The 27,348-nt window shown below is 42.5% G+C and overlaps 2 protein-coding genes across 4 annotated transcripts; one reads left to right on the top strand and one right to left on the bottom strand.

Annotated features, from left to right (window-relative positions):
• Positions 1 to 631: 631 nt before the first annotated feature.
• On the bottom strand, positions 632 to 19,530 carry LOC119746271 (neurogenic locus notch homolog protein 2-like). 3 transcript variants are annotated; one of them, XM_038223113.1, is made up of 10 exons: positions 19,317 to 19,530; positions 11,464 to 11,621; positions 10,662 to 10,782; positions 9,893 to 10,071; positions 3,496 to 9,249; positions 2,835 to 3,004; positions 2,372 to 2,546; positions 1,808 to 1,967; positions 1,567 to 1,664; positions 632 to 1,161 (listed from the first exon to the last, which is right to left on the bottom strand). In XM_038223113.1, exons 2-10 carry the CDS (start codon positions 11,583 to 11,585, stop codon positions 1,035 to 1,037), a joined length of 6,906 nt encoding a protein of 2,301 aa, XP_038079041.1. In that variant the 5' UTR covers positions 11,586 to 11,621; positions 19,317 to 19,530; the 3' UTR covers positions 632 to 1,034. The 3 variants fall into 3 exon arrangements, with proteins under 3 accessions (XP_038079041.1, XP_038079040.1, XP_038079042.1); XM_038223112.1 differs by lacking the exon at positions 19,317 to 19,530 and adding an exon at positions 14,285 to 14,499; XM_038223114.1 differs by lacking the exon at positions 19,317 to 19,530 and adding an exon at positions 11,728 to 11,818.
• LOC119746273 (major facilitator superfamily domain-containing protein 6-like) lies at positions 18,561 to 27,208 on the top strand. Its single transcript, XM_038223117.1, has 4 exons — positions 18,561 to 18,763; positions 22,869 to 24,609; positions 24,853 to 25,014; positions 25,589 to 27,208. The coding sequence occupies exons 2-4, from the start codon at positions 23,001 to 23,003 to the stop codon at positions 25,918 to 25,920; spliced, it is 2,103 nt and encodes a 700-aa protein (XP_038079045.1). The 5' UTR covers positions 18,561 to 18,763; positions 22,869 to 23,000; the 3' UTR covers positions 25,921 to 27,208.
• Positions 27,209 to 27,348: the final 140 nt, after the last annotated feature.

Genomic DNA, 27,348 nt, shown 5'->3' on the forward strand with positions numbered 1-27,348 from the left:
GAAACTGGAAAGATTGTACCTCAAATAAAATTCACATAGTGCAAAAGAGGATAATGTGCATGCTTTCTTTGATTTTTTTTTTTTAGAGACGCCGACTTGAACCATTATTATAGCCAGTTTCATTTCATCTTGGGTAACCAATGAATATAGACTTTAATCAAAGTTTTTTTTTCTCCATAATGAGTTTAACTTTAGTGACTTTACACAAAAATCGACAATTTTCCAATTGAGATTTTTCGAAATTTTAATCATGCGATTCGTCGTCTTCCTATAACAGCGAACTAAATTGAGATAATTATATATAATGCAGATTGACAAACAATTATTTGACTATAAGTTTCACATAAGATTAATTTAGGATGCGCGAATGGCCTTCGTTCTTTCAATTTTGTCAATATACACTTAATATTAACGTATCTACTTCGCACATGTGCTTTAGCCTTTAATATTGTATGCATTTTTTTCGAAGTGGGGGTTTCAATATAGAAAACTAATGTCATTCAATTTCAATGTTGAAATCTCCCGACTATTATCTATAACGTGACAATTGAAAAAAAAGTCTCCAACTTTTTGTCATTAAAAAAGTTTGGAGAGGCGAAACAAGCTTCGGGATCTCGGGCGAAAGCTTCCCCCCCCCGACACATTTGTGAATGCGGTTCTGTCAGTATCGAGAAAGCATCTAATACTTAACGTTTCAATAAAAGAATGAATGAGGACGTATGATTTAATATATACAAAACTATATACAAATTCATATTTCAATCATCACCCTCAAAATCCATGACAATCACATCGCAGATGCTGTGACGTCATCAGCCCAGAATAAAGTGATAAATGGAACCCACGTTTTTAAAATAACAAACATGCATTGATGATTAAATGATAGAAAACATATGGAAGCTTTTTTAAAGAAAGAAAAAGAATCTTTTAGAGGTTGGGTGGGCTGGGCAGGCAGAGTATATAGCCCATGCCACTGTTTTTCTAAAAACGCCACATGACTCCATTATGTCGTTTCAAATTGTCACCTGAGTCGTTTAAACGGTTGATTGATCCAAGTTATCGGGTTGATAGCCTAGATTATCCCCCGTCTGTTCCTCCTTTGCCTGGTCACCAATCTCGTAGTCATCCATGTTGTGAACCTTCTGCTTTTGCTTCTTGGCCCTGAAAGGGGAGGGGGGGGGGGAGAGATCGCAAGCCTTAGTGAGATGTGCAGGATAAAATATGAGGGTGCTATTCTGTTTTGGTAAACTCTTTTGCATTTTCCCTAATTTAATCAACCGATACTTGCGTGCAACGATCGGCTTACCGCCTTTCTGGTGTAACATTGTGAATACCTTGAACAGTTTAGGCAACAGTACTGCGGCTAAATAGTGTGCCGCCAGACAAATTCGTATCTTCAACACAAAGTTTGATTTGGAGTACACCATCGAACCTTCCGACTTAAAACCATCGTAATACGTACAGGATTTAGGCCTACTCTTGACTTAGTGATGTCATTAAGGAACTTTTGTAAATGAGAATAAAAATACGTCGTGAATTAAACAGAGAAACGGCAGCTCGACTTACTTGTATGCTCGAGACACAAAGTAGCCTAAAACTAGCACGGCTGTTACTCCAGCAGCTACACTGATCACGATAACATACCAATATTGCTGTTCCCACGACTGAAAATGAAAAAGAAAGAGACGAAAACACGCGATTATAAGATTCAATTTGTAAAGGTGAATTCAATATTCTTAATCAAGTATTGAACAAAAAATCTGATATCTTCATAGGTATTAAAAAAAAGGTTTTCTTAAAAAGTTACCATTCCCGATCTTGCCGAGACTTCGCCAGTGAATGGGTTATAAGAGATGATGTCACTGATGACGTCATCGTTCATTCCTTCCATCAGCTCAGTGACTTCAGCAGGCATCAATGCGGAGCCGTTCACCAGGACGACGTAGGTTACCAGCGTAACAGGCTCCCTGTAGAAAGTAGATTTCAAATAATGTGTTGTAAATTATGTTTATCATTTGGAATTTAGGACTGGCTTGGTTGTTGATCCTCAAGGAATTTGGACAAAAACAATGAGGCGGAGCAACGACGATAATGCTTCTCTTTTCTACAAACAACCCTCATGTATTTCACATTTTCGTTCGTGGTTTCGTTTTCGCATTTACAAGGGCCTGGTGATTGACTGCCATAATTATGACTTTGCAAGTTCTGCCATTTTTCTGGGGGGGGGGGGGAGATACTACAAGTTTCAGAATGGACACAATAGATATTTAATTCAGCTGGAATATCAGTTCGCAGGGATGAAAATTAATTGAAAATAAAACAATATAGAGATTTTAGTGGTTTCCCGTCACGGCCTAGAACACGTACGCACCCTGTTTCTGTGGATTCGAATTCTCCGGTGGACACAACAGCGACCTCTACCGTCGTGTACGGGCCAACCTCTTCATCCATGGAGCTTTTGATCAGGGTTGCTGTCTCGGTTTGGAAGGTTTCTGTGTCCATGCTAGCGCCCTCAACGTACATTTCGCTAGAGAACACCTCAGTGTCTGTGTTAATGTTGAAGATAAAACAAACAAAATAAAAACGATGAGAAAAAAAACCCGTTGCTTTAAATTGCTAGCTAGTACTTCGCTTTCGTGACCTTCGCTTCATCGCTTAGAATGTCATTATGTTTTTCGTTATAAGGCCCAACTTCAGGGTTTCATGTTTAACAGTACTGCTGAAAAATTCTAAATATGCATAAAACATTCCACACGCGCACGTACCACGTTGCCTTGCAATGAAGACAAGGCGAAAAATGTCCAGACAGTCGTGCATAGATTGTAAAGTCTTACCAATTTCGCAGTTTTGTCCGTGGAACTGTTGGTTGCATAGGCATTGGTACTGCTCATCACCTTCTGATTCTAATACACACTCTCCACCGTTCAAACAAGGTGATGGCTGACACGCATTCTCGGTTTGTGTCTCACAGTGAGTCCCAGTATAATCGTCTGCGCACGTGCAACTGTTACGAAGAGGCAAAGGAAAGCAGTGTTGAAGTCGAGTCCACCACAAGACCTTACAATTCAATCACAAGCCAATGTCACAAGTACATCACACAAGGCATCGAGTCTCGCCAAACCACAAGCTATTCAACTGAACTGTGACAAGGACGTTGTCCTGTGACCGGACTTGTAACAGGACTTGTAATTTACTCGTGGACTTGTAACAGACTCGACTACAACACTGGAAAAAGGGGAAAATCTAAATAGTGCCAAAGAACACGATGATGGTGATATCGATTCAAGTGAAGGCTATCTGATGCTTAGGTGATGATGTTTACAATCACAATGACTTGTAAACGTTACGTTTCGAATGAGATTGACAACGATGTCGTTTCGGATGACGATGACTTTGATGATAATGAAAACGGCCATAAACTTTGGGATGACGTGGATGACTGATGACGATGGCGTCGCTGGCAGTGATGGTAGAAAAGATGATTTTTTTTAATACCTGAAATTTTCCAGTTCAGAGACACACGTTGCGTTGTTAAGGCAGGGACCATCCACACAGAAATCAGTCTCAGAACACTCTTCACCTTTGAACCCGGAGACACACACGCATGCGTAGCTCCCAGCAGTGTTTACACACGCACTTCTCTCTGGGCAAACGGTTTCTTCATGTTCGCATTCGTCGATGTCGTCCGCGCACAGGGCGCCCTCGTAACCCTGTGCGCATGCACAGGTGAAGTTTTGGCGGGAATCCACGGAGCACGTCGCGCCATTCATACACGGTGGTGGGATGCAGAGGTCTAAAAGATCGCAGTCAGAACCGAGGTATCCTGTGGGACAAGTACACTCGTACCCATCTACGACATCGCGACAGGTGCCGCCATTTTGGCATGGCAGACTTGCGCACGCCTCTATTGCAGTTGTGAGTAAAGGTGACGATGGTTCTGTGGTCATTCCGCTAAGATCAGTTATTACTGGTTTGGATGTGCTTTTCAATGGAGAGGATGATGTGACCGCTGTTGAGCTATAGACTGTTGCCTGGGTTTGGTCTCCTGCTGAAGTCGCCGACTCTGCTGTAGCCGCGTCAGTAGCAGAAGTGCCAGCTTGGAAAGTCACAGATGAAGTACCCGATTCTTCAGTAGTCAGAAATGGACCGGGAGTTGGACCGGTTGTTGCTGGATTAGCAACTGTCTTATCTGTGTTAGCCACATTTTGGGCTGTTGTAACTGCGTCATTAGTAGAAGTGACAGAGTGGAAAGTATTCACTGGTGAAGTACTTGAATCATTAGTAGTCGGAAAGGGACCGGGAGTTGCGCCGGTTGTTGATGTCTGTTCTGTGATAACCACATGTTGGGCTGTTGTGACCGTGCTAGTAGCAGAAGTGACAGGTTGAACTGAAGTAACATATTCTTGGGCTGTTTGACTTGGACTAAGTGTTACGGCACCTGTTTCCGGACCTGCATCTGTCAATTCGGTGATAGCTACATATTGAGTGGTTGTGACTGGATCGAGGATGACATGAGAGGTGGCCTCCGGTTCTTGGGTTGTAAGCCCGGGAAGTGTTTGTGTTGGGATTCCTGACACAGTTGCTTCTTCCGTTTCGATCTGATTGACTCCAGTTGTGATATACTGGGATGTGGTCATTACTGCAGTTACGTCCAGTGATCCTTCAGTGGTCAAACCAAGAGCGCTGGTCGGCTGTGTAAGGCTTGACGTGTAAGTCACAGATGAAGTACCTGATTCTTCAGTAGTTGGAAATGGACCGAGAGTTGGACCGGTTGTTGCTGGATTAGCAACTGTCTGATCTGTGATAGCCACATATTGGGCTGTTGTAACTGCGTCAGTAGCAGAAGTGACAGGTTGGAAAGTAATCACTGGTGAAGTACTTGATTCGTTAGTAGTCGGAAATGGACTGGGAGTTGTGCCGGTTGTTGATGTCTGTTCTGTGATAACCACATGTTGGGCTGTTGTGACCGTGCTAGTAGCAGAGGTGACAGGTTGAACTGTAGTCTGTAATGAAGTAACATATTCTTGGGCTGTTTGACTTGGACTAAGTGTTACGGCACCTGTTTCCGGACCCGCATTTGTCTGTTCGGTGATAGCTTCGTATTGAGCAGTTGTGACTGGATCGAGGATGACATGAGAGGTGGCCTCCGGTTCTTGGGTTGTAAGCCCGGGAAGTGTTTGTGTTGGGATTTCTGACACAGTTGCTTCTTCCGTTTCGATCGGATTGACTCCAGTTGTGATATACTGGGATGTGGTCATTACTGCAGTTACGTCCAGTGATCCTTCAGTAGTCAAACCAAGAGCGCTGGTCGGCTGTGTAAGGCTTGATGTCACAGGCTCTGTGTTCATCGATGTAGAGTCAGTAGCTGATGAGTGTGAGGTGGTCAGTTCCTGGGTAACTAAACCATCACTTGTGGGGGTTTCCTTGCCTGTGGTAATCGTAGGAATAAGACTGGCTGTGAGTGGAATCTCACTTGTGCTGATGAGAGTAAAAGTGACTTGCGTTGTCGAACCGGGCTCATCTTGCTCTTGGGTTGTTGCGATAAAAGAACTTGTAGTCTGTTTGGTATTTGCATGTGCAGTTGTCCAGTCGGAGTCTGTTGGCTTGACGGATGTGAAAGATTGTGACGTCCTGGTGCCAAGAGTTGTTCCACTCGAGGTCTCCATTTCGACAGTAATTGGTCCTGGCGTTATTGTGACTTCTGCGCTTGTTACGTCAAGTGTAGTTGATGACTTTTCAGTCGTGGCAGTAACAGTTGTAGCTTTGGTGATGTAGTTTTGACAAAAAACACCTTCGAATTCGGCTGGACAGATACATGTATAACCGTTGACTCCATCTTGACAGGAGGCGTCGTTTTGACATAGATTGCTGGCACATTCATCAGTGTTTGTGTCACACAGTGTACCCTCAAATCCATCTACACAGACACAGGTGTAACCGTTGACTTCATCTTGACAAGTGGCGTCGTTTTGACATGGGTTGCTGGCGCATTGATCAGTGTTTGTGTCACACAATGTACCCTCAAAACCATCCACACAGACACAGGTGTAACCGTTGACTTCATCTTGACAAGTTGCGTCGTTTTGACATGGGTTGCTGGCGCATTCATCAGTGTTTGTGTCACACAGTGTACCCTCAAATCCATCTACACAGACACAGGTGTAACCGTTGACTTCATCTTGACAAGTTGCATCATTGTGACATGGAGTGCTGGCGCATTCATCAGTGTTTGTGTCACACAGTGTACCCTCAAAACCATCCACACAGACACAGGTGAAACCGTTGATTTTATCTTGACATGTGGCGTCGTTTTGACATGGATTGCTGGTGCATTCATCAGTGTTTGTGTCACATAGTGTACCCTCAAAACCATCAACACAGACACAGGTGTAACCATCGACGTCATCTTGACAAGTGGCGTCATTTTGACATGGATTGCTGGCACATTCATCAGTGTCCGTGTCACACAGTGTACCCTCAAAACCATCTACACAAACACAGGTGTAACCGTTGACTTCATCTTGACATGTGGCGTCGTTTTGACATGGATTGCTGGCGCATTCATCAGTGTTTGTGTCACACAGTGTACCCTCAAAACCATCTTCACAAACACAGGTGTAACCGTTGACTTCATCTTGACAAGTTGCGTCGTTTTGACATGGGTTGCTGGCGCATTCATCAGTGTTCGTGTCACACGGTGTACCCTCAAAACCATCCACACAGACACAGGTGTAACCGTTGACTTCATCTTGACAAGTTGCGTCGTTTTGACATGGATTGCTGGCGCATTCATCAGTGTTCGTGTCACATAGTGTACCCTCAAAACCATCAACACAGATACAAGTGTAACCATTGACGTCATCTTGACAAGTGGCGTCATTTTGACATGGATTGCTGGCGCATTCATCAGTGTTCGTGTCACATAGTGTACCCTCAAAACCATCAACACAGATACAAGTGTAACCATTGACGTCATCTTGACAAGTTGCGTCGTTTTGACATGGATTGCTGGCACATTCATCAGTGTTTGTGTCACATAGTGTACCCTCAAAACCATCCACACAGACACAGGTGTAACCGTTGACTTCATCTTGACATGTGGCGTCGTTTTGACATGGATTGCTGGCGCATTCATCAGTGTTTGTGTCACACAGTGTACCCTCAAAACCATCTGCACAGACACAGGTGTAACCGTTGACTTCATCTTGACAAGTGGCGTCGTTTTGACATGGATTACTGACGCACTCATCAGTATTTGTCTCACACAGTATACCCTCAAAACCATCCACACAGACACAGGTGTAACCATTGACGTCATCTTGACAAGTGGCGTCATTTTGACATGGAGTGCTGGCGCATTCATAAGTGTTTGTGTCACACAGTGTACCCTCAAAACCATGCACACAGACACAGGTGTAACCGTTGACTTCATCTTGACATGTGGCGTCGTTCTGACATGGATTGCTGGCGCACTCATCAGTGTTTGTGTCACACAGTGTACCCTCAAAACCATCCAAACAGACACAGGTGTAACCGTTGACTTCATCTTGACAAGTTGCGTCGTTTTGACATGGATTGCTGGCGCATTCATCAGTGTTTGTGTCACACAGTGTACCCTCAAAACCATCCACACAGACACAGGTGTAACCGTTGACTTCATCTTGACAAGTGGCGTCGTTTTGACATGGGTTGCTGGCGCATTCATCAGTGTTTGTGTCACACAGTGTACCCTCAAAACCATCCACACAGACACAGGTGTAACCGTTGACTTCATCTTGACATGTGGCGTCGTTTTGACATGGATTGCTGGCGCATTCATCAGTGTTTGTGTCACACAGTGTACCCTCAAAACCATCTTCACAGACACAGGTGTAACCGTTGACTTCATCTTGACAAGTTGCGTCGTTTTGACATGGATTGCTGGCGCATTCATCAGTGTTTGTGTCACACAGTGTACCCTCAAAACCATCCACACAGACACAGGTGTAACTGTTGACTTCATCTTGACAAGTTGCGTCGTTTTGACATGGATTGCTGGCACATTCATCAGTGTTTGTGTCACACAGTGTACCCTCAAAACCATCCACACAGACACAGGTGTAACCGTTGACTTCATCTTGACATGTGGCGTCGTTTTGACATGGATTGCTGGCGCATTCATCAGTGTTTGTGTCACACAGTGTACCCTCAAAACCATCTTCACAGACACAGGTGTAACCGTTGACTTCATCTTGACAAGTTGCGTCGTTTTGACATGGATTGCTGGCGCATTCATCAGTGTTTGTGTCACACAGTGTACCCTCAAAACCATCCACACAGACACAGGTGTAACTGTTGACTTCATCTTGACAAGTTGCGTCGTTTTGACATGGATTGCTGGCACATTCATCAGTGTCCGTGTCACACAGTGTACCCTCAAAACCATCTACACAGACACAGGTGTAACCGTTGACTTCATCTTGACAAGTTGCGTCGTTTTGACATGGATTGCTGGCGCATTCATCAGTGTTCGTGTCACATAGTGTACCCTCAAAACCATCAACACAGATACAAGTATAACCATTGACGTCATCTTGACAAGTGGCGTCATTTTGACATGGATTGCTGGCACATTCATCAGTGTCCGTGTCACACAGTGTACCCTCAAAACCATCTACACAGACACAGGTGTAACCGTTGACTTCATCTTGACAAGTTGCGTCGTTTTGACATGGATTGCTGGCGCATTCGTCAGTGTTTGTGTCACACAGTGTACCCTCAAAACCATCCAAACAGACACAGGTGTAACCGTTGACTTCATCTTGACAAGTTGCGTCGTTTTGACATGGGTTGCTGACGCATTCATCAGTGTTTGTGTCACACAGTGTACCATCAAAACCATTCACACAGACACAGGTGTAACCGTTGACTTCATCTTGACAAGTTGCGTCGTTTTGACATGGGTTGCTGACGCATTCATCAGTGTTTGTGTCACACAGTGTACCCTCAAAACCATTCACACAGACACAGGTGTAACCGTTAAGCATATCCACGCACGTTCCGTCGTTCTGACACGGTGAGCTGAGACATTCGTCCGTTTCTGTGATGCAGTTGGTTGCAGGGTCTTCATACCCATCCATGCACACCTTTTCTCCTGTCAGGGGATCACAGGTATAGTGGCCTAATAGACCGTCGGTGGCTAGACAGTAGGTGACGCAATCACTTCCGTAGTAATCACTGTTGCAGTACACCTTTATTTCAAAAGTCAATCTGTGTTTGTGGAAGATAAATTAATAGGTTTGAGCATTAGTGACATGTAACTTCGGGTTTTCCAATCTATTACATAGGGCAAGACAAAGAGAAACTGTCCATGTGCGATATGAAGTGCTATTGTCTGTAATCATACTGGAGTGACTGTTGTGAGAATTATGCTGAGATGTTTGGCAGTTCTAGATCTGGTACCAAAAGGTATTAGTCAACACTACACATTTCTGCATCAATACTGCTCAACACTTCTAGTTGCAGTTTGAGTAAACCGAGCAGGGTTATGAGCGCGCATGGACATTTCTAGTTTCGTAAGTGCTTGTACAGTTGTTGCTTGAAGGGTAGTTTGTCAGTGATCGCTGTAATGGTCACAGGTAATTGGTTGCACTTGGTTACAGTCCTTGGGGAAAAAAGAGTACAATGTATTTGTAACAGTCTTTTCTTGCTTGTAGTCTGAGGAAGGTATTTGTGTTGGAAGATCTAGATGCGCGTGAGTGACAAAAAGACGATCCTGTATGTCTCCCTTTGGCTCAGTTGGCCTCGGGAAATAGGGTCCTCTCTGGATCACTCACAGTCCCTCACAGACATGAACTAGTGACCTCTTTGCCAGTCAATATGTGAGCCAATTATGAGTATATCGTATGCTTACGTGGTGGGATTGACGGTCCTTGTACCGCTCTCAGAGTAGTAATGAGTCACAGCCACTGAACTATTGGCGTCCGGGACATGGGTGATAGTTGTGTCGTACGTATCAACAAGTTCTGGCTCGCTGCCTATCAATAAGTCAGAATCGTCATCGTACACGGTAAGATCCAGCTTTACCCTCCACTGCAAAGTCGATTTAGAGACAAAATTTAGAGTCAACAACACATTGTTTTGTACGTGTTCTACATAACCCCCGTGGACCGACAAAGGAAGGGAGAACAACAGATCCTTTCAGTCCTCGGGCGTTGCGTCTTTTGTTGAGAACGGTCCTCTATGTGCTAAGTATATGGGAGAGTGTTATATTACAGGGACAAAGGGAAACACAAAGCATTGTCCTCGGGAGTATAGTAAAACACGACTGTGTGAAATTTAATGTAGCGGGTGTGTGTTGTTTGACTGCTTGTACGGTTGCTTTGTTGGAGAGGAAGTTTAATTGGTGCTCGTTTGTTGCCATAACAACTCGTCATTCATTTCGTCACTGTTGCGACTTGTACTTTGTAGTGAAGGGTATTGTAAACATAGTGTACATAATTTTTAATAAAAACCTATATATTCTGATACAGGAATCATATTGAATGATTGTTATTACAATTTTCATGCAATCAACTTCCTCTGGGCAACTGTTTTAAAAATCACCGATACTCTCCCACTGTCATTCTTTTTTTTGGGGGGGGGGAGAGGGAAGTGTTGGATTATTCTGAATGACAACTTACCGGCCAAGACGAGAACGTCATCACTATTGGATTAGGCGACGAACCGACCGTGGAACCAAACGTAACGGACTCCCTATCACTCGCTATACGTCCCGTTGATACAACATAGATTGGAGTACCACTGGCAAAGACACATACGAGAAAAAAAGATATCTCAACTTGTTCCTCAATGGATCGGTACACCTGCTTTACCCTAGTGTAGTTTGTGTGGTACTCGTGGAGTATATATCGCAATAAATAGACGACTCCATATTGGCACTGAAACCGAGGCTCTTAGTGCTAAACCATTGTATGGACTGAGGACCTTTTCTTTTATAATCCTCTCAACAAAATACAGCACTGAGGCCCTCGGCTTAATTTGAAATTCCTCTATCCCATGTAGGTTTGGAAGTGAGGAATACTTGCTGGTACTACTTATAATTGGTAATGCTGAGACAGTACTTGCATTATGGTCTTGTTCTCGTCTATTTTGGAGGGCGCCCTATTTGAGTGTTTGGTCTACTCAATTTATCAAGTCAAAGCGACGCGACTCTCTTCGCCCTTGCAAGGAAGAGGCGTTTCATTTGACGTCGGCATTGCCCATTGGCGGTATTACAAGGGTCAGAGGTCAAATTGACAAATTTTCGATATGCGAATTCGCATCGCAAATCCGCTCGCGCCTGGCCTGCGTGGCAAGCAGCAATATCGATTGGTAGGCCTACTTCGTAATGTTGAACCCATTCCCTCTTTTCAGTTAGTGATTCTTAACCCCAACAACTCCAAACCCCCAAACAACAAATACAACTTGAAGACTATTAATTACCCGACGTTGTTGATAGATATATCAAAGCCGATATCACAATAATCGCTACCGAAGAATCTGCAAATATCACAGCAGTTATTATCGAAATCCCGGTCGTCTCCAGTGTATGTACTAAGGCGCATCTCTAGTGTAGCATCACCTTCGACTGATTCGGGAACCTAAAACACAGGAAGAAAACCCATGTTTAGCTTTGGCCTTGGGTAAGCAAGCTTCAACTAACGACTAGTCACAAGCAAACACAACGTGTACTTGTGGGTTGCTAACCTTCTTTTGCTTAGCAGAATCTTTCTGCGCTTAGCCGAAATGCGGACCTGGCCCGTCCAAGGATGCTTTTCCTAGTCGTCAAGCAACGCACTGAACAACCATAGAGCAAGGACACCGACCCAAATTCATGGCGACATTTGCGATAAGAACATAAGAACAACGTAATCCAAGGTTGCATTTTAAATGCTTGGCTTGGCTGTTGGTATCGTGATCACATATCGCGTAAATGTTATTTTGACAAACAGTTTGTTGTTACAAACGATGTTGGGTACCTGGACAATGTTAGAGTGTAATTGCACCGGATTGCACCAACCTGATCAAGTACAATTCTCTAGATATATTTATTGTAGACGAGAACCCCCTTTTGGAGGACTCTATAAAAATTGACGTATGAACACATCATTGATACGATGATACAATGCGAAGGAGTTGAACTTAACTTTCATTTGCTAAACGCACTGGTGTTCAAATTCAAAGCCCTGACCAAACATGAAGTTTAATTCAACTCAGGTACAAACGTTCAGATTTACCCACACGTCAAACTGCACATGATTCTGTTGGTTATAGTAAATTCAGTTCAAGTCAATTCACTCTAATCATGTAATACATGAAACTTATATCCTCGTTCTGCACATTCACATTAAAACGATAAAAACATGTACATACTTTCGTACAAATATACATAACAAATTAGTACGGCAGATAGGTGATTCGATTGTGCCTTTGATGATACAAGCATGGCATTTGGCACACATTCAGAGCATGTCATGAGAAAGGTATTTGGCTATAGGGCAATCGCAGATTTGTCCTTTGCAAAAGTATATGTAAAAAAAAACAAGCCATGGCAGCCATTAATTTGAAATTTGCTTGTTGTTCTACCTTTATTCTTTTCAAAGGACAAATGCGGTGGCCCCACAGCCAAAAATCTTTGACTGTGTGCCAAATGCCATAATTGTATCGTCAAAGGCACAATTCCCCCAAATATCTCCCCTATCTGCCCCACTAAAATGGCTCTATTCTCGCTCTGGAATAAAAGCAAGCCCATCCAAATAATTTAATATATTTGATTGTCTTTGATTAAAAAAACATGAACCCTATCTTATTTATTCACGGGTGGCATTTTGTCTAGTGCTTAACATTTATGGTCAGATATCACAAATGACGACGCATGTCCATGACATATAAAGAGCAATAAAACGAGCACTTATCGTCAAACATGTTTGGTACCATGGAGACAACACTGACGTCTGTATTCGATGAAGATTGTTTAATTACCATCGAGCTGTATACAAATAAAATTGGGAATCGTTTGACCTTTCTTTGGAGAGCAACTCGCAGCAGGCTTGCATCCCACCATAAGTTGCTAGGAGATAAGCCGCCGATGGTGGTTTTGAAATTGTAGGCAAAAGGTCGCAGGTACCGTTAGGCCCACATTTAATTATTTCTTTCTGTGAAACAAGTGCTTTGAAAAGTCCGGAAAATATTTCTGCACATTTCAAAGCAATTGGTTGACAGAATAGTAGTATTTCAATTATGAAACTAAAAAAAAAGGATGGCTCGTTCGCGGACAAACTTTGAGAATCTTTGGTCTGATATATTTATGATGGAGTCGTTTTACGTTTTAATTTCTCGTATTTTCAGCTTAACTCAACTCGATCATTCTGTCGGTAGCGGGGTTTGCGTTGTGTTTTTATAAATACCCAAGACAGTTTACCCATTCCTATTGGTCGAAAACCGGCTATGTAACCGGCCTTAAACGGATGATAAAGACCGGCTGGCCGGTCTGAAAAACTTTTCCAGTGTCACATGAAATTTGGACTCTATGAAATCCAGTGCCTTTTGCCGTTTTATTGGTTGGACGTTCACAACCCTCACGTAGGCATGCGCAATAATATCAGTGAGTCAGTATTTCAAAGTCCTAAATTCACAACGCACCGCCCCAACTGCATTCTGCGCGACCATTCATATATAACTAGAGGGGTGCATTAAAAAAACACGAAGCGAAATTGTTGAACAAAATCGTTTAAAATATTTAATTGTTGACCCTTTTATGACTTTTTGACCGAAAAGTTATTTATTCGGATCGCACGGTAATTATCTGTATCCAGACTCCAACCGGTCCTAAAAAGAGTGTTTAAAACCGACCAAGCACATACTCTCTTCCCCTAATTCAATAATATGGTTCGTTTAGACCAACATAAGTACCACAATATTTACTTTGGAAACACTGAGGAATGAAGAATGTTTCTTTTTATGTTTCCATATGCGACAATCAAAGATAATCTGTTATCAAACAAACATGCCAAACGAGGGCATGTCAACGTCAGGCATGGAAAACAACACATGCATCTCAGGCTCGGTATACCAAAGATTTAATAAGAACACGAGCATGATGCAAAGAAATATTTAGTAGATTAATGAGGCAGCCCGCCAAATGTTAACATAACATTCCACCCGTTCAGCAGGTACACTAAATCAGTTCCCTAAATATGTTGGTATGTACTACAAAATAAACAAAATTAGTTCAACGTTCATACTATTTTGCTCTTAGTCTTACCGTAAACAAAACCACGCTCCACATGAAGACAGTTATTACCGAGGTCATCCCCATCTTGAAAAGTTACACAAAGCCGCAGTTTGTACAAGAAAAAAACTAGGAGGTATACTGCGAAAAGAAAAGGTTCTTTCTGCACTGCACTTGGTCGTGTATCATCGATGTCGTCTTTGTTTTTAGTGTGGTCACTCAGTACGTGGACTCACAGGAGCATGGTTATCATAGATAGGATTATGGATAAAGAGATGTTACCCAATATATTGTGTTTGATCAGTAAGGATTATACCTATTTTCCTATCTATTTTTACGTTGGCCATCTGTGTGTGATAACTACAAAACAACATTCACAAACAGTACAGATTTGACAGTGATGGAGTCGGATCATCAATTCTCTTTCACTTAATTTTGGACAAAGTTGTTACGTTCATAATAATCATTAACTGTTAGTCTGTCATTCATTGTGATTCTTACGATATAACAAGACTCAAGTCAGTACACCAATAGTAGTGGAGAAATGTTGACGTATGCGCAACAATTTTCTGGCCAAGTTTCTTTTGTGCGCAGGATTTTCCGTAAATATACGGGGCGATAGTTCGGCCCGCGCTGACGTGGCTTTCTGACTTCCCGCGTCAAGTTGGCGCAGTGATTACTTTCCTCGCCTTCCACCGCTATGCTGGCCCGGGTTCGATTCCTGCCCGGACCACCTGTGAATGGGGTTCTCAGTCCCTGCCTGATTCCGACACGGGTAGAGAGAGAGCAGGAAAATGTGGTTCGATTCTCTGTTAATATCTTTAACATCTTTCATGACCGTACGGCGATATTTTCCAGGTCACTGTATCGGACGATTTAATTAACTTACTTTAGTGCATCTGTTTTCGGTTTGATGAGGCTCTAAGCAAAGCTGCCAGGCATGCATTATTTAAATCCGATCGAGACGTGGCGGTCACAGTACGACTGTAATAATCATACATTCAGGAGTTCGGGCAACACTTGGAAAGAAACGCTGTACAATTTGATTTTGTTTATGGAGGGCACGGAATGCACAAAAGTGTATAGAGTGTAATGAGTCCGTTTTGTTTTTCAGTGCCGGCGGTATTTCCCGTTTTTATCTTGAGAAGCTTCGCGGTGGCGCCCTCTACTGGTAAAAAGTGCGCACAGCCCCTGCTTTGAATAACAGCTAATTTGACACGATTGTGCTTTCTTGGTCGATTCTAGTTCACTCAAAATAGGATCCACATGGCTTGTTAAACGAGCCATTTTTAGCGCCGTCGGTAACAATTTATGTCATTAAAAATAAATATCAAATTGTTCACATTATTAATTTAGTCGTCCATGTCTGCCACCTCCCCCACCGTCAGTCCAGAGCTGTCTCCCTCCCCAACCAAAAATGTAATTCGTGCCAGACGTATAGGCTTATACGCATTATGACTCATTCCCAATTAGATTGAATTGTTGGCAAACTGAAAATCAATGGCAGCTATCCGATTCGTCTGAATTAATTAAACTTTGAAATAATGACATGCATATCCACGGCCTTCAAATTTATTGATGCATAATATGCAACTTTTTATTTTAATACTAACAGATGTGCATGAGAATCAGCATACGGTTCGGCACGTCGGCTACGGTAGACTATCCATAGCCAACACTGTTTACGGGTAAAGTTCAAGTGTTCTTCATTACGACATGCATGCACTTAGCGATCAGATTCAACAAGTGTTCCGACAACAAGTGGACACGGTATACATGGTCCGGAAAACCAAGTCAGTTCCCTTGCTGGTTTGGCAAAGAGTACGTAGCTGTGGTTCGTTTGTCTCGGAGTTTTATTTTGGGGAATTTAGTCCAGAAAAAAAAGTTGACTGCAGCAAATATGAGACGGCAGCAATATTCCGAATAGAAACGGCCGTCACCGAAGCTGTCCGAGTGAGTATCAACTTCAAGAATGATTCGAAGGTAAGTTAAGCAATTAACCGATTGATGAAATCCTTTGGTGTTTGTTGTTACCGCGGATGGAATGCGTGAGTGCTGTAGATTTGTTTTGCCATATAAGTTTGGTTGCATAAGCAAGTGCGGAGTATTTGTAAGGCAGTGGTGTCACGGTCATAACCAGGTTTTGGATAGCGAAGGGGTGCTAAATGTTTTTTTTAATACAAAATTGCATAGTCGAAAAATGTCGTTATCCAGTTACGTCGTACTGGAGTGCTGTGGCCTCGTGGTTAAGGGCACTGATTCGTGGTCTGTGGGTAAAGCTGCAGGTTGTGAGTTCGAGTCCTGGCAGGGTCATGGTGCGTGTGCCCTTGGGCAAGGCACTTTGTCACTCATTGCTTCTCTCCACTCAGGAGTAAATGGGTACCTGTGAGGGCAGAGATGGTTATTGTGATTGAATTAGCTTCTTTGCACCTGACAGGCTGCATCGAGCTGTATACTCCCTGGGGAGCTGAGACTGGTATTCGGAATGTTTCATGGGCCCAATGAGTAGGGGTAATAATGATGTAGCGCCTTGAGCATCAGTCCTGGTGGATAGGAAGGGGGGGGGGAGGCCCATTGCTAGAGACCTGTGCCCCACCCCCAGTGACGAATTCTGGAGCACAAGGTTTGTTTGGACCCATTACCACCACCTAGAAAACGAGGTCCCAAAGTTTTCTCTCCCTCCTCAGAAATTGAACCCTAAATACACCCTTGACTTTGCTCGTTTTGACAATAAAATAATGCATCTTTCCCAAATGAAAAGAAAAAAAAACCAAATATCTAAAAATGCATAGGACTAGTGCCTCGATCACCCAGCATGGGTTGAAATCAAAAATTATTCATCGCGCATGCAGGTGTTTATTGGCAGTGCGTGCATAAACGCGTCCTTCGTAGTATAACCATTAAAGGTTATGCACATTTTATCTATTGCTATATCAATATTCATGCGAACAGTAATTTCTGTTTTGTATATTGATATAATCAAACAAGATCCGATATTGTTTTTGCGATATTGCTTTTGCTGGGGGGGAAGGGGGGCAAGTGCCCCTGCCCCCACAGTTCCGCCGCCCCTGTCACTAACCGATAATGTAAAACACTTGACTAATAGTGTAGTACATTGTAAATGTTACTGAGTCCTTTAAATTTCTTCACACAATTTGAAAACCCTAAAAAGCTTTTTCTTCTACTCACTTTCAGTTTTCACCTAATGACCAGCACAAATTTCAGAAATTCTCATCTGCGTACACCGATTAAGTCTGCATGTATTTTAGATTTTCGGAAGCGAGAGGTCCATATTTGGCACGATATTTCTCTTTTATGTCATGCGATTTATCAATTTCTTTAATTGATATGCTAGTAACAATTTTACAGAGGCCCTTTTCGGGGGTCATTTTCTGAAGAAATCAATGACCCAAAAATAATTGCAAATTTTGGAAATTGTGCACGTTAATTTTTCTGTTCAAGGGTTCCGGAAGCGCGCTGCCAGGGTGAATTTTCAGGTTTTGTTATGCATCTTCATTGGTATCATGATATTTTGGGGAGCACTTATTAATCTCAGCATTTCGTTTTTAATGGTTGAACTTTTAATGAGTCATAACTTGGTTATCTACCTACCAGCAATGTACCACAACTCGTGGTGACCAAAGTGACAATCTAATCTTTGATTATCTTCAGATGTACTGGTTTATGCTGGTTTGTTTACTACACTGTTACGGGAATAAGAGAAAGTACATCAGTGAACTTTGGATGCCTGGAGAAGTCACTCCCATTCAGCACTTCTGCTTAAATTGCGGAATTTCTTCATTTTTTGTAGATTGGGGAATCGAACAGCGGTTTTCTTCACGGTGTTATGAAGTGTCTGATAAACTCTGTAATTTCCAAAAAGCGAAACTAGGGATAAGACGATGTACATCACAACTATATTGACTTGACTTTGTAAAATCACATCCCGCGAAACTCGAGTGAAACTCGATCTTTTCGATTGGACAAATTTCACTCAAAATCGTCTCGTCCAGTTTGAGTTGGATGGGTGAATTTGCACCAGAATATAGAGCGGGTTTTCTTCCGTCCCACTTTCAAAAAAGAAGAATTTCGCGGCAGGCAAAGTTCTCTATGGATTCGCAGTGCAGTTTGGGTGCGCCCTCAGTTTTTTTTTTTGGTACATAAATCGTTTGCAATAACAAAACCATGCACGTTAGGGGGGGGGGGGGGGGAAGTCACAGTGATTGTGGTTGACTATACACACCTACAGTCTGAAGGTTATCATTATACTGCATTCACTATCCAGCATTGAAAAGGCACAGCGGCTCACTCTGTTTAGGCATTTTGAATAAAAATACCTGTATGAAAGGTTTTCACCGGCACTGGTCATGGTTGGTTGGAGAAGGGATATTTCGCTACACAGCAGCCTCGTCTGCAATGGCGAATTAGGGCAGGGTGATTCGTTGGGGGATGGTCTGACTATTACCGTGTGGAGTTATTGGATACCGGAAAATGGTGGCAACTGAAGTGAAGGTAAGTTTGGATGTACAGATAGGGTAGGGTATAATTTCATTTTTGTCTGGTGTGCGAGTCGTAGGCTATAGATGAGATTGCAAGTTCCGATTTGCCATTTCGTTTTTAGTCAACAACGCAATCTGGTGGGCAGTACACTCCCAGCTGTTGTGTAAGTAAAACTGTGATTTGTGGGGGCGAGGGCCAGCCAGAGTGTAGTGATACGATATAGTGCACAATAGTTGACAGTTTGTATATCCTAAAACGCGGGATAACACTTGCTTTGATACCCCCATTAATGAATGAATTAATGAAAGAGATAATGAAAAGAACTGCGTACTTGCATAACATAACCAATGCTTGTGAAAAAATGTGGTTCTTTTACCTATACAATCATATGCTACGTGTAAAAAAAAACATGTCCTACTTTGATCCTGAATAACTCTGTTGTTTACCAATGGAATTAAACTAAAATTTCAGATCATATAAACAAGGCGTGGCACATTTTATGGATCGAGTTTCATCAGATTTGTGCAAAAGGGTGAAATTTAAACGCCATACAAACAGTACTCACTTTTACAATCTGCCACTTTCGACTTGTCCTCCTCTAATGTCGATACAGCGCTGGAGACGGTGGCGTAAGGCGCGTCCTGCGGCCGGCGCCGAAAGCTTTTGAAGGAATGCAGGATCACCACTGTGGTCATTGCACACCTCAATCGTTTGGCGCAACACACGATCGAAGAGGTGAGCAATAACATCAGGGGTTATCTGCATTCCTTCAGAAGCTTTCGGCCGCAGCACGCGCCTTCCGCCACCGTCTCCAGCGCTGTATCGACATTCCGAAAGTGAGTATATTTTGTTTTCGTGTGGCGTTTAAATCTCACCCTCTTGCACAAATTAAAGCCGATGAAACTCACTCCATTCAATTTGTCATGCCTTGTATACATGATCTGCAATGTTGGTTTAATTCCATTGGTAATCAACAGAGTCATTTAGGATCAAAACTACGACGGGAATTTTGACACGTTCGGTGGGGGTATCGAAGTAAAATCTTCTTGATTATTGGGCGTGTCTGAACTGCAACTCTCGGACGCAGACTGTAGCATCCTGTAGACCCTTCCTCCAAATTTTGGACTATGGCCCACACTTTTGGATTAGCAAAATTGACTGACAACCTGATATAGTTTTCATTTCCCTTTTGATTTCGAGTGTTTATCGAGATGTAAAATTTCAAGTTATCATGTTAGTTGTTATAAACTAACCATTATTTCGTGTTACACAACACGGAAAGATGAGTTCCATACCTGGACATCACTTGACACCCTGTGCACAAACCTATAATGAGACTGGTCTGAAAAACTCCATGTGTTTTTTTCCAGTCAATGCTTCAATATTTTCCCTGCTAAATTTGACATTTTAGGACATGTTATCGCTTTCTGACGGCTGATACGTCTCTGCATGCAGGGAAACATTAGCGATGCCCATGTATGGAATTCTTGAAACTTTGTGCCGATCCCCGTGCATTGTGTATAGTGTGTGTTATAGTTGCGTTCCTCGCGCTCTTCATAACATTCTTTTTTTCCTATTAATAAATGTTGAACTTGTAAGCTTTATTCCAAACCAAAAACCTCAATTTGTTCCCGTCTGCAACACTATGAAAAAAAGGTTTGTTTTGTCTTGAGCTCAAAACAGATCCGCTTTGCGAGCAGACTGGCTCCCGGTCCGTATATTAACGATAGTTATTGTGGGGCGGCAGTCAGCCTATAGACCTTTATCATTATGCCACCATTTCAGTCTTGTTCCCTGTATCCAATAACAGTACTGAATGGTAATGTTTTTGTGCAAAAAAGGAACCAGACTATTTTCCTTCCATCCTCGCTTTGGTTACGTTGATTTTAATGGGGATAAATCCAGATGGCCGCAACATGATAATAGTCTATACTCCGCCGCGAAAACGGAATTATTGTCTAGCGGCCAATAATTCGAAATTGAAAAGTAAGAATTCAATGACAAAACATGGGCCGATATTTTTGGTCGATGTCTCATTCAAAAGTGAACAGCTTTTATATTGCTAGAAAAATAGCAAAGGAATCAAATAATCGGGATGGAGCACGAAAATAGTACGGGCAGTGCAACTTTAAAAAGACGACAAATTTTATTTGAGATACCAAGCTGCCTCCACAAATTGATCTCAGAAAATAGTCAAATTTTATTGACACCTTTCATGGTTTGAATGAATAGTGGTTTACACAATATCAAATAATTTGGCACAGGAATAATTCCCGTACCTGTATAGATTTATATTTTAACAGAATGAATGATCTCAAAAAGAAATGTTCATGTTCCGTGGGTTTTCAGGTTTATACTGCATTTGAACATACTAAATGTACCCGCTGAATCTCAATGAACCTATCGCGGTAGTCAACGCAGCTTGTGAAATATTGCAATTACATTATATACACATGGACGGTGAACGCGCAAAATCTGAGACAAACAAAATTTAAAGTGCGAAATGATTCCATACGGTTGTCTTATGGGGCGTGGCTAACTCACAAACGGCGATAGGTCAATAATTTCAGAATACGCGTGACTTCGCAGCCCTAAAAGTCCTATTGTGTGAAAAATGAGTGGGTTGGGGCGGGGGGGGGGGGTATGGGGTAAGAGACATTATAATTGCACTTAATATCAGCCATGTTTTTTCCTCCTTAACAATGATCAGAAAGAATGATCTATCTTGATGAATTGCTTGTGATAAGAAATGGGCAAAGTCCAGAAGTGAAATCAATACCATTATCATAACTGGTATATCGATTTTTTTTTTTAGATAGACTGGTACCCAGACAAAAAATGTGAATAAAAAGTGAACAAAACCAAGTGTTGGTTGGTTGCTGGACTTTCGGAAAGCATAATTATGCGCACTTCATATACACTTCCAGACTCTCAAATATGGCTTCAGGCATCGATCGAATGTCCGAACGATATGTATGCCCAATATCCTATGGCCTAAAACAACTCAAACGGGAAGAATACCATATATATATGGACATCACTTTTTTTGAAGGGAACATATGGAAGCATTTACTAAGAAAACACGTGTGCACAGGATGTAAAATGATGTGCAGTTTTGGAACTCTTTCCAACCCAACTTTTCCTCAGATGATTCCAGTTTTCCCAAACTTAATGGATTTGTCTTCCATGAAAACACAAGGTGAAATGAAAGTTGTAGTTTGGCGGCAAAGGAGTGGTGGCCGGATATACGGAACTTTTGCTGTATTCCATGCAAGGCTAAATATCACGCAACAATCGGACAACTATAATACAGATCCTAGCCTCAAATACTCTGGAGGTCGCAAAAGTAAATCATGGCTTTTACGGTTGGACAGGCGCATTATGTCTGCTCACGAACACAGGGTGAAGCTTTTGTTAGCTGGTTGACGCCATGCAACTTAAGCGTTAACATGTGAATGAAGAGATGGCGCGGTGGATTTTGTTAGGGCATTGAGTACAAAACACCCTGGTGTTTTCTGGACCTCTCGTAATCTCTCCCTCCCCCCCCCCCATTTTTTTTTGGAAATTCACTCTACTAGATTGAAAATTCACACCCATCGACTTAAATTAAGGACCACACATTTTAGAGTGAAATTCATTCAATCGAGTGTAGATGGAATTTCACTCGAACTTTTCACAAGACCAACTCCTGTTTTTTTTGCCCCCAGAGTATTTCAATTGTCCCTAGTTTCACTCTTTGGAAATTTATAGAGCGTAATCGTTAAGGTATTTGTTCTGAAATCACATGCACTGTACGGGAATTGATTTCACAACATAAATTTAAAAGAATACAATTACGAGAAAATTGCAACACCTAAAAAAACACACAAGTCTTCAGGCAACACTAGCTTTTATCCTTTGGCTTTATAATATGAATGTCAAACTTATAGCTTTTACATTACAGCTAGGACTGTTTGAACAGAAGACAAGTTGGTGCCTTAGAATTAAGAAATGGACATTCAGTTGGCATAATCAAAGCAAGAAACTTGCACTGAGTCTTGACTAGCAAGCCGTTAAGTTATCGAACAAGCAAACGGAAAGTTAAATTAAATAGACTTCATTTTCTATTTGCCTCCAGATTCTTCGAGACTGTCTGAGTGATCGCTTGTGCTAGTCTAATCTGAAGTAAAGACCGAGGATCAATCAAATTTACCAAATTCAGAAATCCGAACCTCATTGGCAACTTGCGCTTGGACCATTCGAGTTCAACATGTATTACCCCGACGATGACACGCTCGTGGTTGAGCGGAAGGACGTGGTTGGGACGACAGACGACGACGACAGCGACACCTCATCACAAACGTCCTCAAGCAGACGCTACAAGGGCTACTGTTCTGGCAGACTCAACCCAGACCTCCTGCTGTGCAAGATCTTCTACTTTACTTTCTACGGCTCGTACGGCTGTCTGTACCCACTGATCGCAGTCTACTTCAAGCAGCTTGGGCTGAGCGCGTCTCAGAGTGGCGTCCTGGTCGGCGTCAGACCCTTTGTGGAGTTCTGTGCTGCGCCTATGTGGGGCGCCGTGGCTGACACCTGGCGCAAGGCCAAATTTATCCTGCTGTTCTCCCTGCTGTCCTGGCTTGTCTTTACCGAAGCGGTGGTGTTCATCCAACCTGCTGAGAGTAAATGTGTGGTTCTCAACTCTACCGTGAACGCCAATGCAACACTCGTCATTATAAACGCCCTAGAAGACAAGGAAAAAGAAGGGGGCGAACCTGAGGTGAAGATAACAAAAGTCAATGTTCATGATAAGAAGGGAGTACCTTCCGTGAAAGTTTCCAGCAACAAGACTAAGTCCGAAGACGGTGCGAAGAAGCGCGTTCGCCGTGCTGTCAATGACACCTCTGGATCCTCCAAAACAATTATTGTTGTACCTAAACCAAACATAGAGGTCACCATTTCGAACAGGACAGAATCAAAGTCGCCTTCCAATCGACCGGGAAATGTAACTGTTATAAAGTACAGACCTGAGGACACTCGCCTGATATTCATCTTTCTCTTACTGCTCATGATCCTTGGGGAGTTCTTCAGTTCCCCGACCATCACATTGGCAGACTCAGCAACTTTGGGTTACCTGGGACATCAGCGCATGGAACTGTACGGTCGTCAGCGAATGTTCGGCTCCCTGTCTTGGGGGATCTTCATGTTTGTAGAAGGATTCATCTTAGACCGCACCAAGACAACCACGGTAGAATGTGACGGACAGGTTACCAGGGAAGAAGAGAACTACTTGGTCTGTTTCGGCACATACGCGGTCCTGATAATCTGTGCCTTCTTTGTTGCGACTCAGTTCCAATTTAAGTACCGGTCATTGAGCGAAGTTCTCTCGGGTCGCAAATCGGACCAGCTTCGTCAGGTACGCGGTAAGGGCTCCTCAGAAGTCATTGAGTTGGAGAATGTCAAGAAGACACGTGAGAAGTTCAAGGATAACTACGATAAGATGAGCAGCGCAGGAGACTCTACCATCACTGATGACGAGGAGGAGCCAAGATACTTGGAAGTTCTTGGTCTGTACGCCAACATCAGGTATGGTACTGTGCTGTACGTGGTGTGGTTTGCTGGCTTCGGTTTTGGCTTCTTCTTCACGTTCCTCTACTGGCACCTGAAGGATCTTGGAGGACCTCCTACTCTGTTCGGAGTAGCATCCATCATCAATCACCTGTCTGAGGTCACGGGGTACTTCTTCAGCGGTTGGTTTTTACAGAAGTTTGGCCACATCCCAGTGTTGTGCCTGGGTCTGATGTGCTACGCCATCCGGTTCATTGTCGTCTCCTATCTCGTCAATCCTTGGTGGGTCCTTGCTGTTGAGACGCTTCAAGGTGGGTATCTTAATCACATTGTATCCTTGTGAGATATTTGATTGCAGAGGCGTAGCAAGGTCATTTTAATTTTTATTTGTTGAGTTCATCATAAGTCCATTCCCAAAGCAGGCCACAGTAAACACCTTTGTCACGGTTCTTGACTTGCTTGGGGACTGGACGACTTGTGTAGACGCGAACTCAGTTGTCTAGACTGCCACATCATTAGAACTTTTTTCCCCATGTATTCGTCTTTCATGCCAGGAGTCACTCATGCCTTGGTGTGGGCAGCCAGTACGTCCTTCATCGGGTCCGCCACATCCCAGAAGAACCGTTCCTCCGCGCAAGGCATTCTGCAGGGTGTCTACCATGGGCTGGGCCGGGGCTGTGGTGCCATCTTTGGCGGAGTGATCATAAGTGCGTATGGTAAGTACGATCCACTGATCTCCATTATAAAAAAATGGCTGTTAGTGAAGTCATCGTCTGCGGTCTGCCATATTACCGCTCCAAGAAACAACCGGTGTTCCTTTGCCCATATTGATGACAATTATGTTAGAAAAAAAGTGGGCCTAAGATACCGGCCCTACTATTCAAATCCCCCCACTTAGTCGTCAAGTCTTATTCAACCACACCACTCCCATATGGTGATGCAATGGTCATTATGTTCTTAAGCAAAACGGAGAAGAAAAACTTCAAAACCTTGATTTTTGTAGATTTAGGCACGATCCATTAAGTGTGGACGTCCATTCGGTTTCGGTACTGAACAGTGCAAAAACAGTCTGAATCATTAGAAATTGTTGCCGAGATTGTACCGCTTGACGAGGCAGTTCATTTGAGAACGTTGGTTCACGAGTTCGAGGTACATCGTATTGCCCAGTAGAGGGCGCATAATACAATGATGATATTTTGTCCGTCCCAAGCAAAATGCAATTTGGGATTGGACGGAGTCGACGAGCAAATGATCACTGTTTAAATTTGCAAAATTGCTATCTATTTACAGGGTCAACCATCGCCTTCAGGGCAATCGGTGTGACCTTCGTCGTCGTCACCCTCATCTTTGCTATCATCCAGTACATGGAGAGCGACACCAACGACAAGAAGGAGGATGAGAAAGAACAGAACTACGTGCAGGATGATGAAGACGACCCGGAGGACGTTGAAGAAACACAGCTCCTGTCCCAGGACGAGAGCGCCATCTCGCGGCAGCCAGAAGAGAGTGACGTCAGTCCTGTGGTCAATGGTGAAGGGGACATCAATGGGGACGTTGATGGTGACCTCACTGATGACGTCATTGATACAAAAGAGGCGGCAGATCCCGAAGAACAAACTTGACGTCATGTCAAATACAATTTGGATTTCTACGAACATTTGTCATCTCTTTGTTCTACATGTTCTTCATAAATTAGTGCCAAAAGGAGATTTTATTTTGTATTTTCATGCATTTTTTGACAGAGTAAAGGTAGGTTTTGGTAATTACAGGGTAGTTAAAAAAGGTTCATAAGTTACAATGGGAAGAATTGTATTACAAAATAACCTTGGCAGTAAAATAAAAACCACGTGTAAAATCTAAATTAACATTAACAGGTGAAAAATGGACTTTTAATTAAAGATTGCGTGAAAATGTTTGATTATAAATCAATGGAAAACACACCTTAGATAGAACCAAGAAGCTGATTCGTCAGCATTCGCCATCTAGGGGGCCGGATTTTTAAAAACTTTGCATAGGTGTTCCTGCGAGTTTAATGTAGAGGCCTTTTTGGGAATGAGCCGATGATGATTTTTTATTTTAAATAACCGGGAAAATGTGTCAGTTACGTTTTGACAAGTACATCGTGAATTTTTGGATTTGATATTCAATCGAAAATATTTATTTTAGTGAATAATGCATATCAAATGAATTGTATATTACTGACTAATGATATTAGAATTTCAACTACATTTATTCATTAATTTATTACGTGTAAAACTTGGAACGGTCTGAGATCTCGATCCCAGAAGAGTCTTTCTCAAAGTTTCCGCTGAAAAAAAATCAGCTTTTGCGAACTACTGGCCGTCCGGTCAGTTTTTGCAATTCAAGTATTTCAGGTCACATCATTTGCGATGCCGAACTTGTACATGTTTATTTGACCATGACCACTGTCTTTTGCGTCAAAATGACACCTGTCAATGTTTTATTTTAATATATTGTGTGTGAGCTCTCGAGTCGTGGGTTGTTAAAGAAACGCAATGTGTGCGGGAATTATATGTATATAATTTTTTTTTTTTTGAATAATAATCTCGTGGTCAGTGGGTGTTGTTTAAAGGAGACACAAGATTACTGCAAATAAACCTCTTTTTAAAGTAAACGACCGTATCTTATTTATTGGGAGCATTTGAAGATATACTTTTTGTAGGGTTCGAAACTAATAGAGCCAAACGACCGTATCTTATTTGTTGGGAGTATTTAAAGATATACTTTTTGTAGGGTTCGAAACTAATAAAGCAAAGTACGTAAAAGAGCATTATTATCGTACCTACATTTTTCGCTGCGGTCTATGGTTCGAACACTACCTGTCCAAAAAGCTTCATTGCCATCAAGTCTTAAGCCTTGGTATTGAAATAAAAATTAAAAATGACTGCATTCTCTGTCATGGTGTGCAATCTTATGTGAACATTTGACGTGCCGCTATGTTTTTTAGCTGCGGGTAGCAGCTCAACTTATCACCATGTCTCATCGTTAGTTATACAGGGAGTTAGTTTGTTAGTAACCAACTTTGACGT

This window comes from Patiria miniata, unplaced genomic scaffold, assembly GCF_015706575.1.
Source record: "Patiria miniata isolate m_02_andy unplaced genomic scaffold, ASM1570657v1 HiC_scaffold_7, whole genome shotgun sequence".
NCBI classification, from domain to species: domain Eukaryota; kingdom Metazoa; phylum Echinodermata; class Asteroidea; order Valvatida; family Asterinidae; genus Patiria; species Patiria miniata.

Bases quoted from the DNA above. Each gene is read 5' to 3' on its own strand.
- LOC119746273 (XM_038223117.1), top strand. From the start codon at position 23,001: ATGTATTACCCCGACGATGACACGCTCGTGGTTGAGCGGAAGGACGTG. The intron at 24,610-24,852 runs GTGGGTATCTTA...CTTTCATGCCAG, and splicing joins TGCTGTTGAGACGCTTCAAG to GAGTCACTCATGCCTTGGTG. The intron at 25,015-25,588 runs GTAAGTACGATC...ATCTATTTACAG, and splicing joins AGTGATCATAAGTGCGTATG to GGTCAACCATCGCCTTCAGG.
- LOC119746271 (XM_038223112.1), bottom strand. From the start codon at position 14,338: ATGGGGATGACCTCGGTAATAACTGTCTTCATGTGGAGCGTGGTTTTG. The intron at 10,783-11,463 runs GTAATTAATAGT...TGTCTTTGCCAG, and splicing joins ATATCTATCAACAACGTCGG to TGGTACTCCAATCTATGTTG. The intron at 9,250-9,892 runs GTAAGCATACGA...CCACAAACACAG, and splicing joins AGGACCGTCAATCCCACCAC to ATTGACTTTTGAAATAAAGG.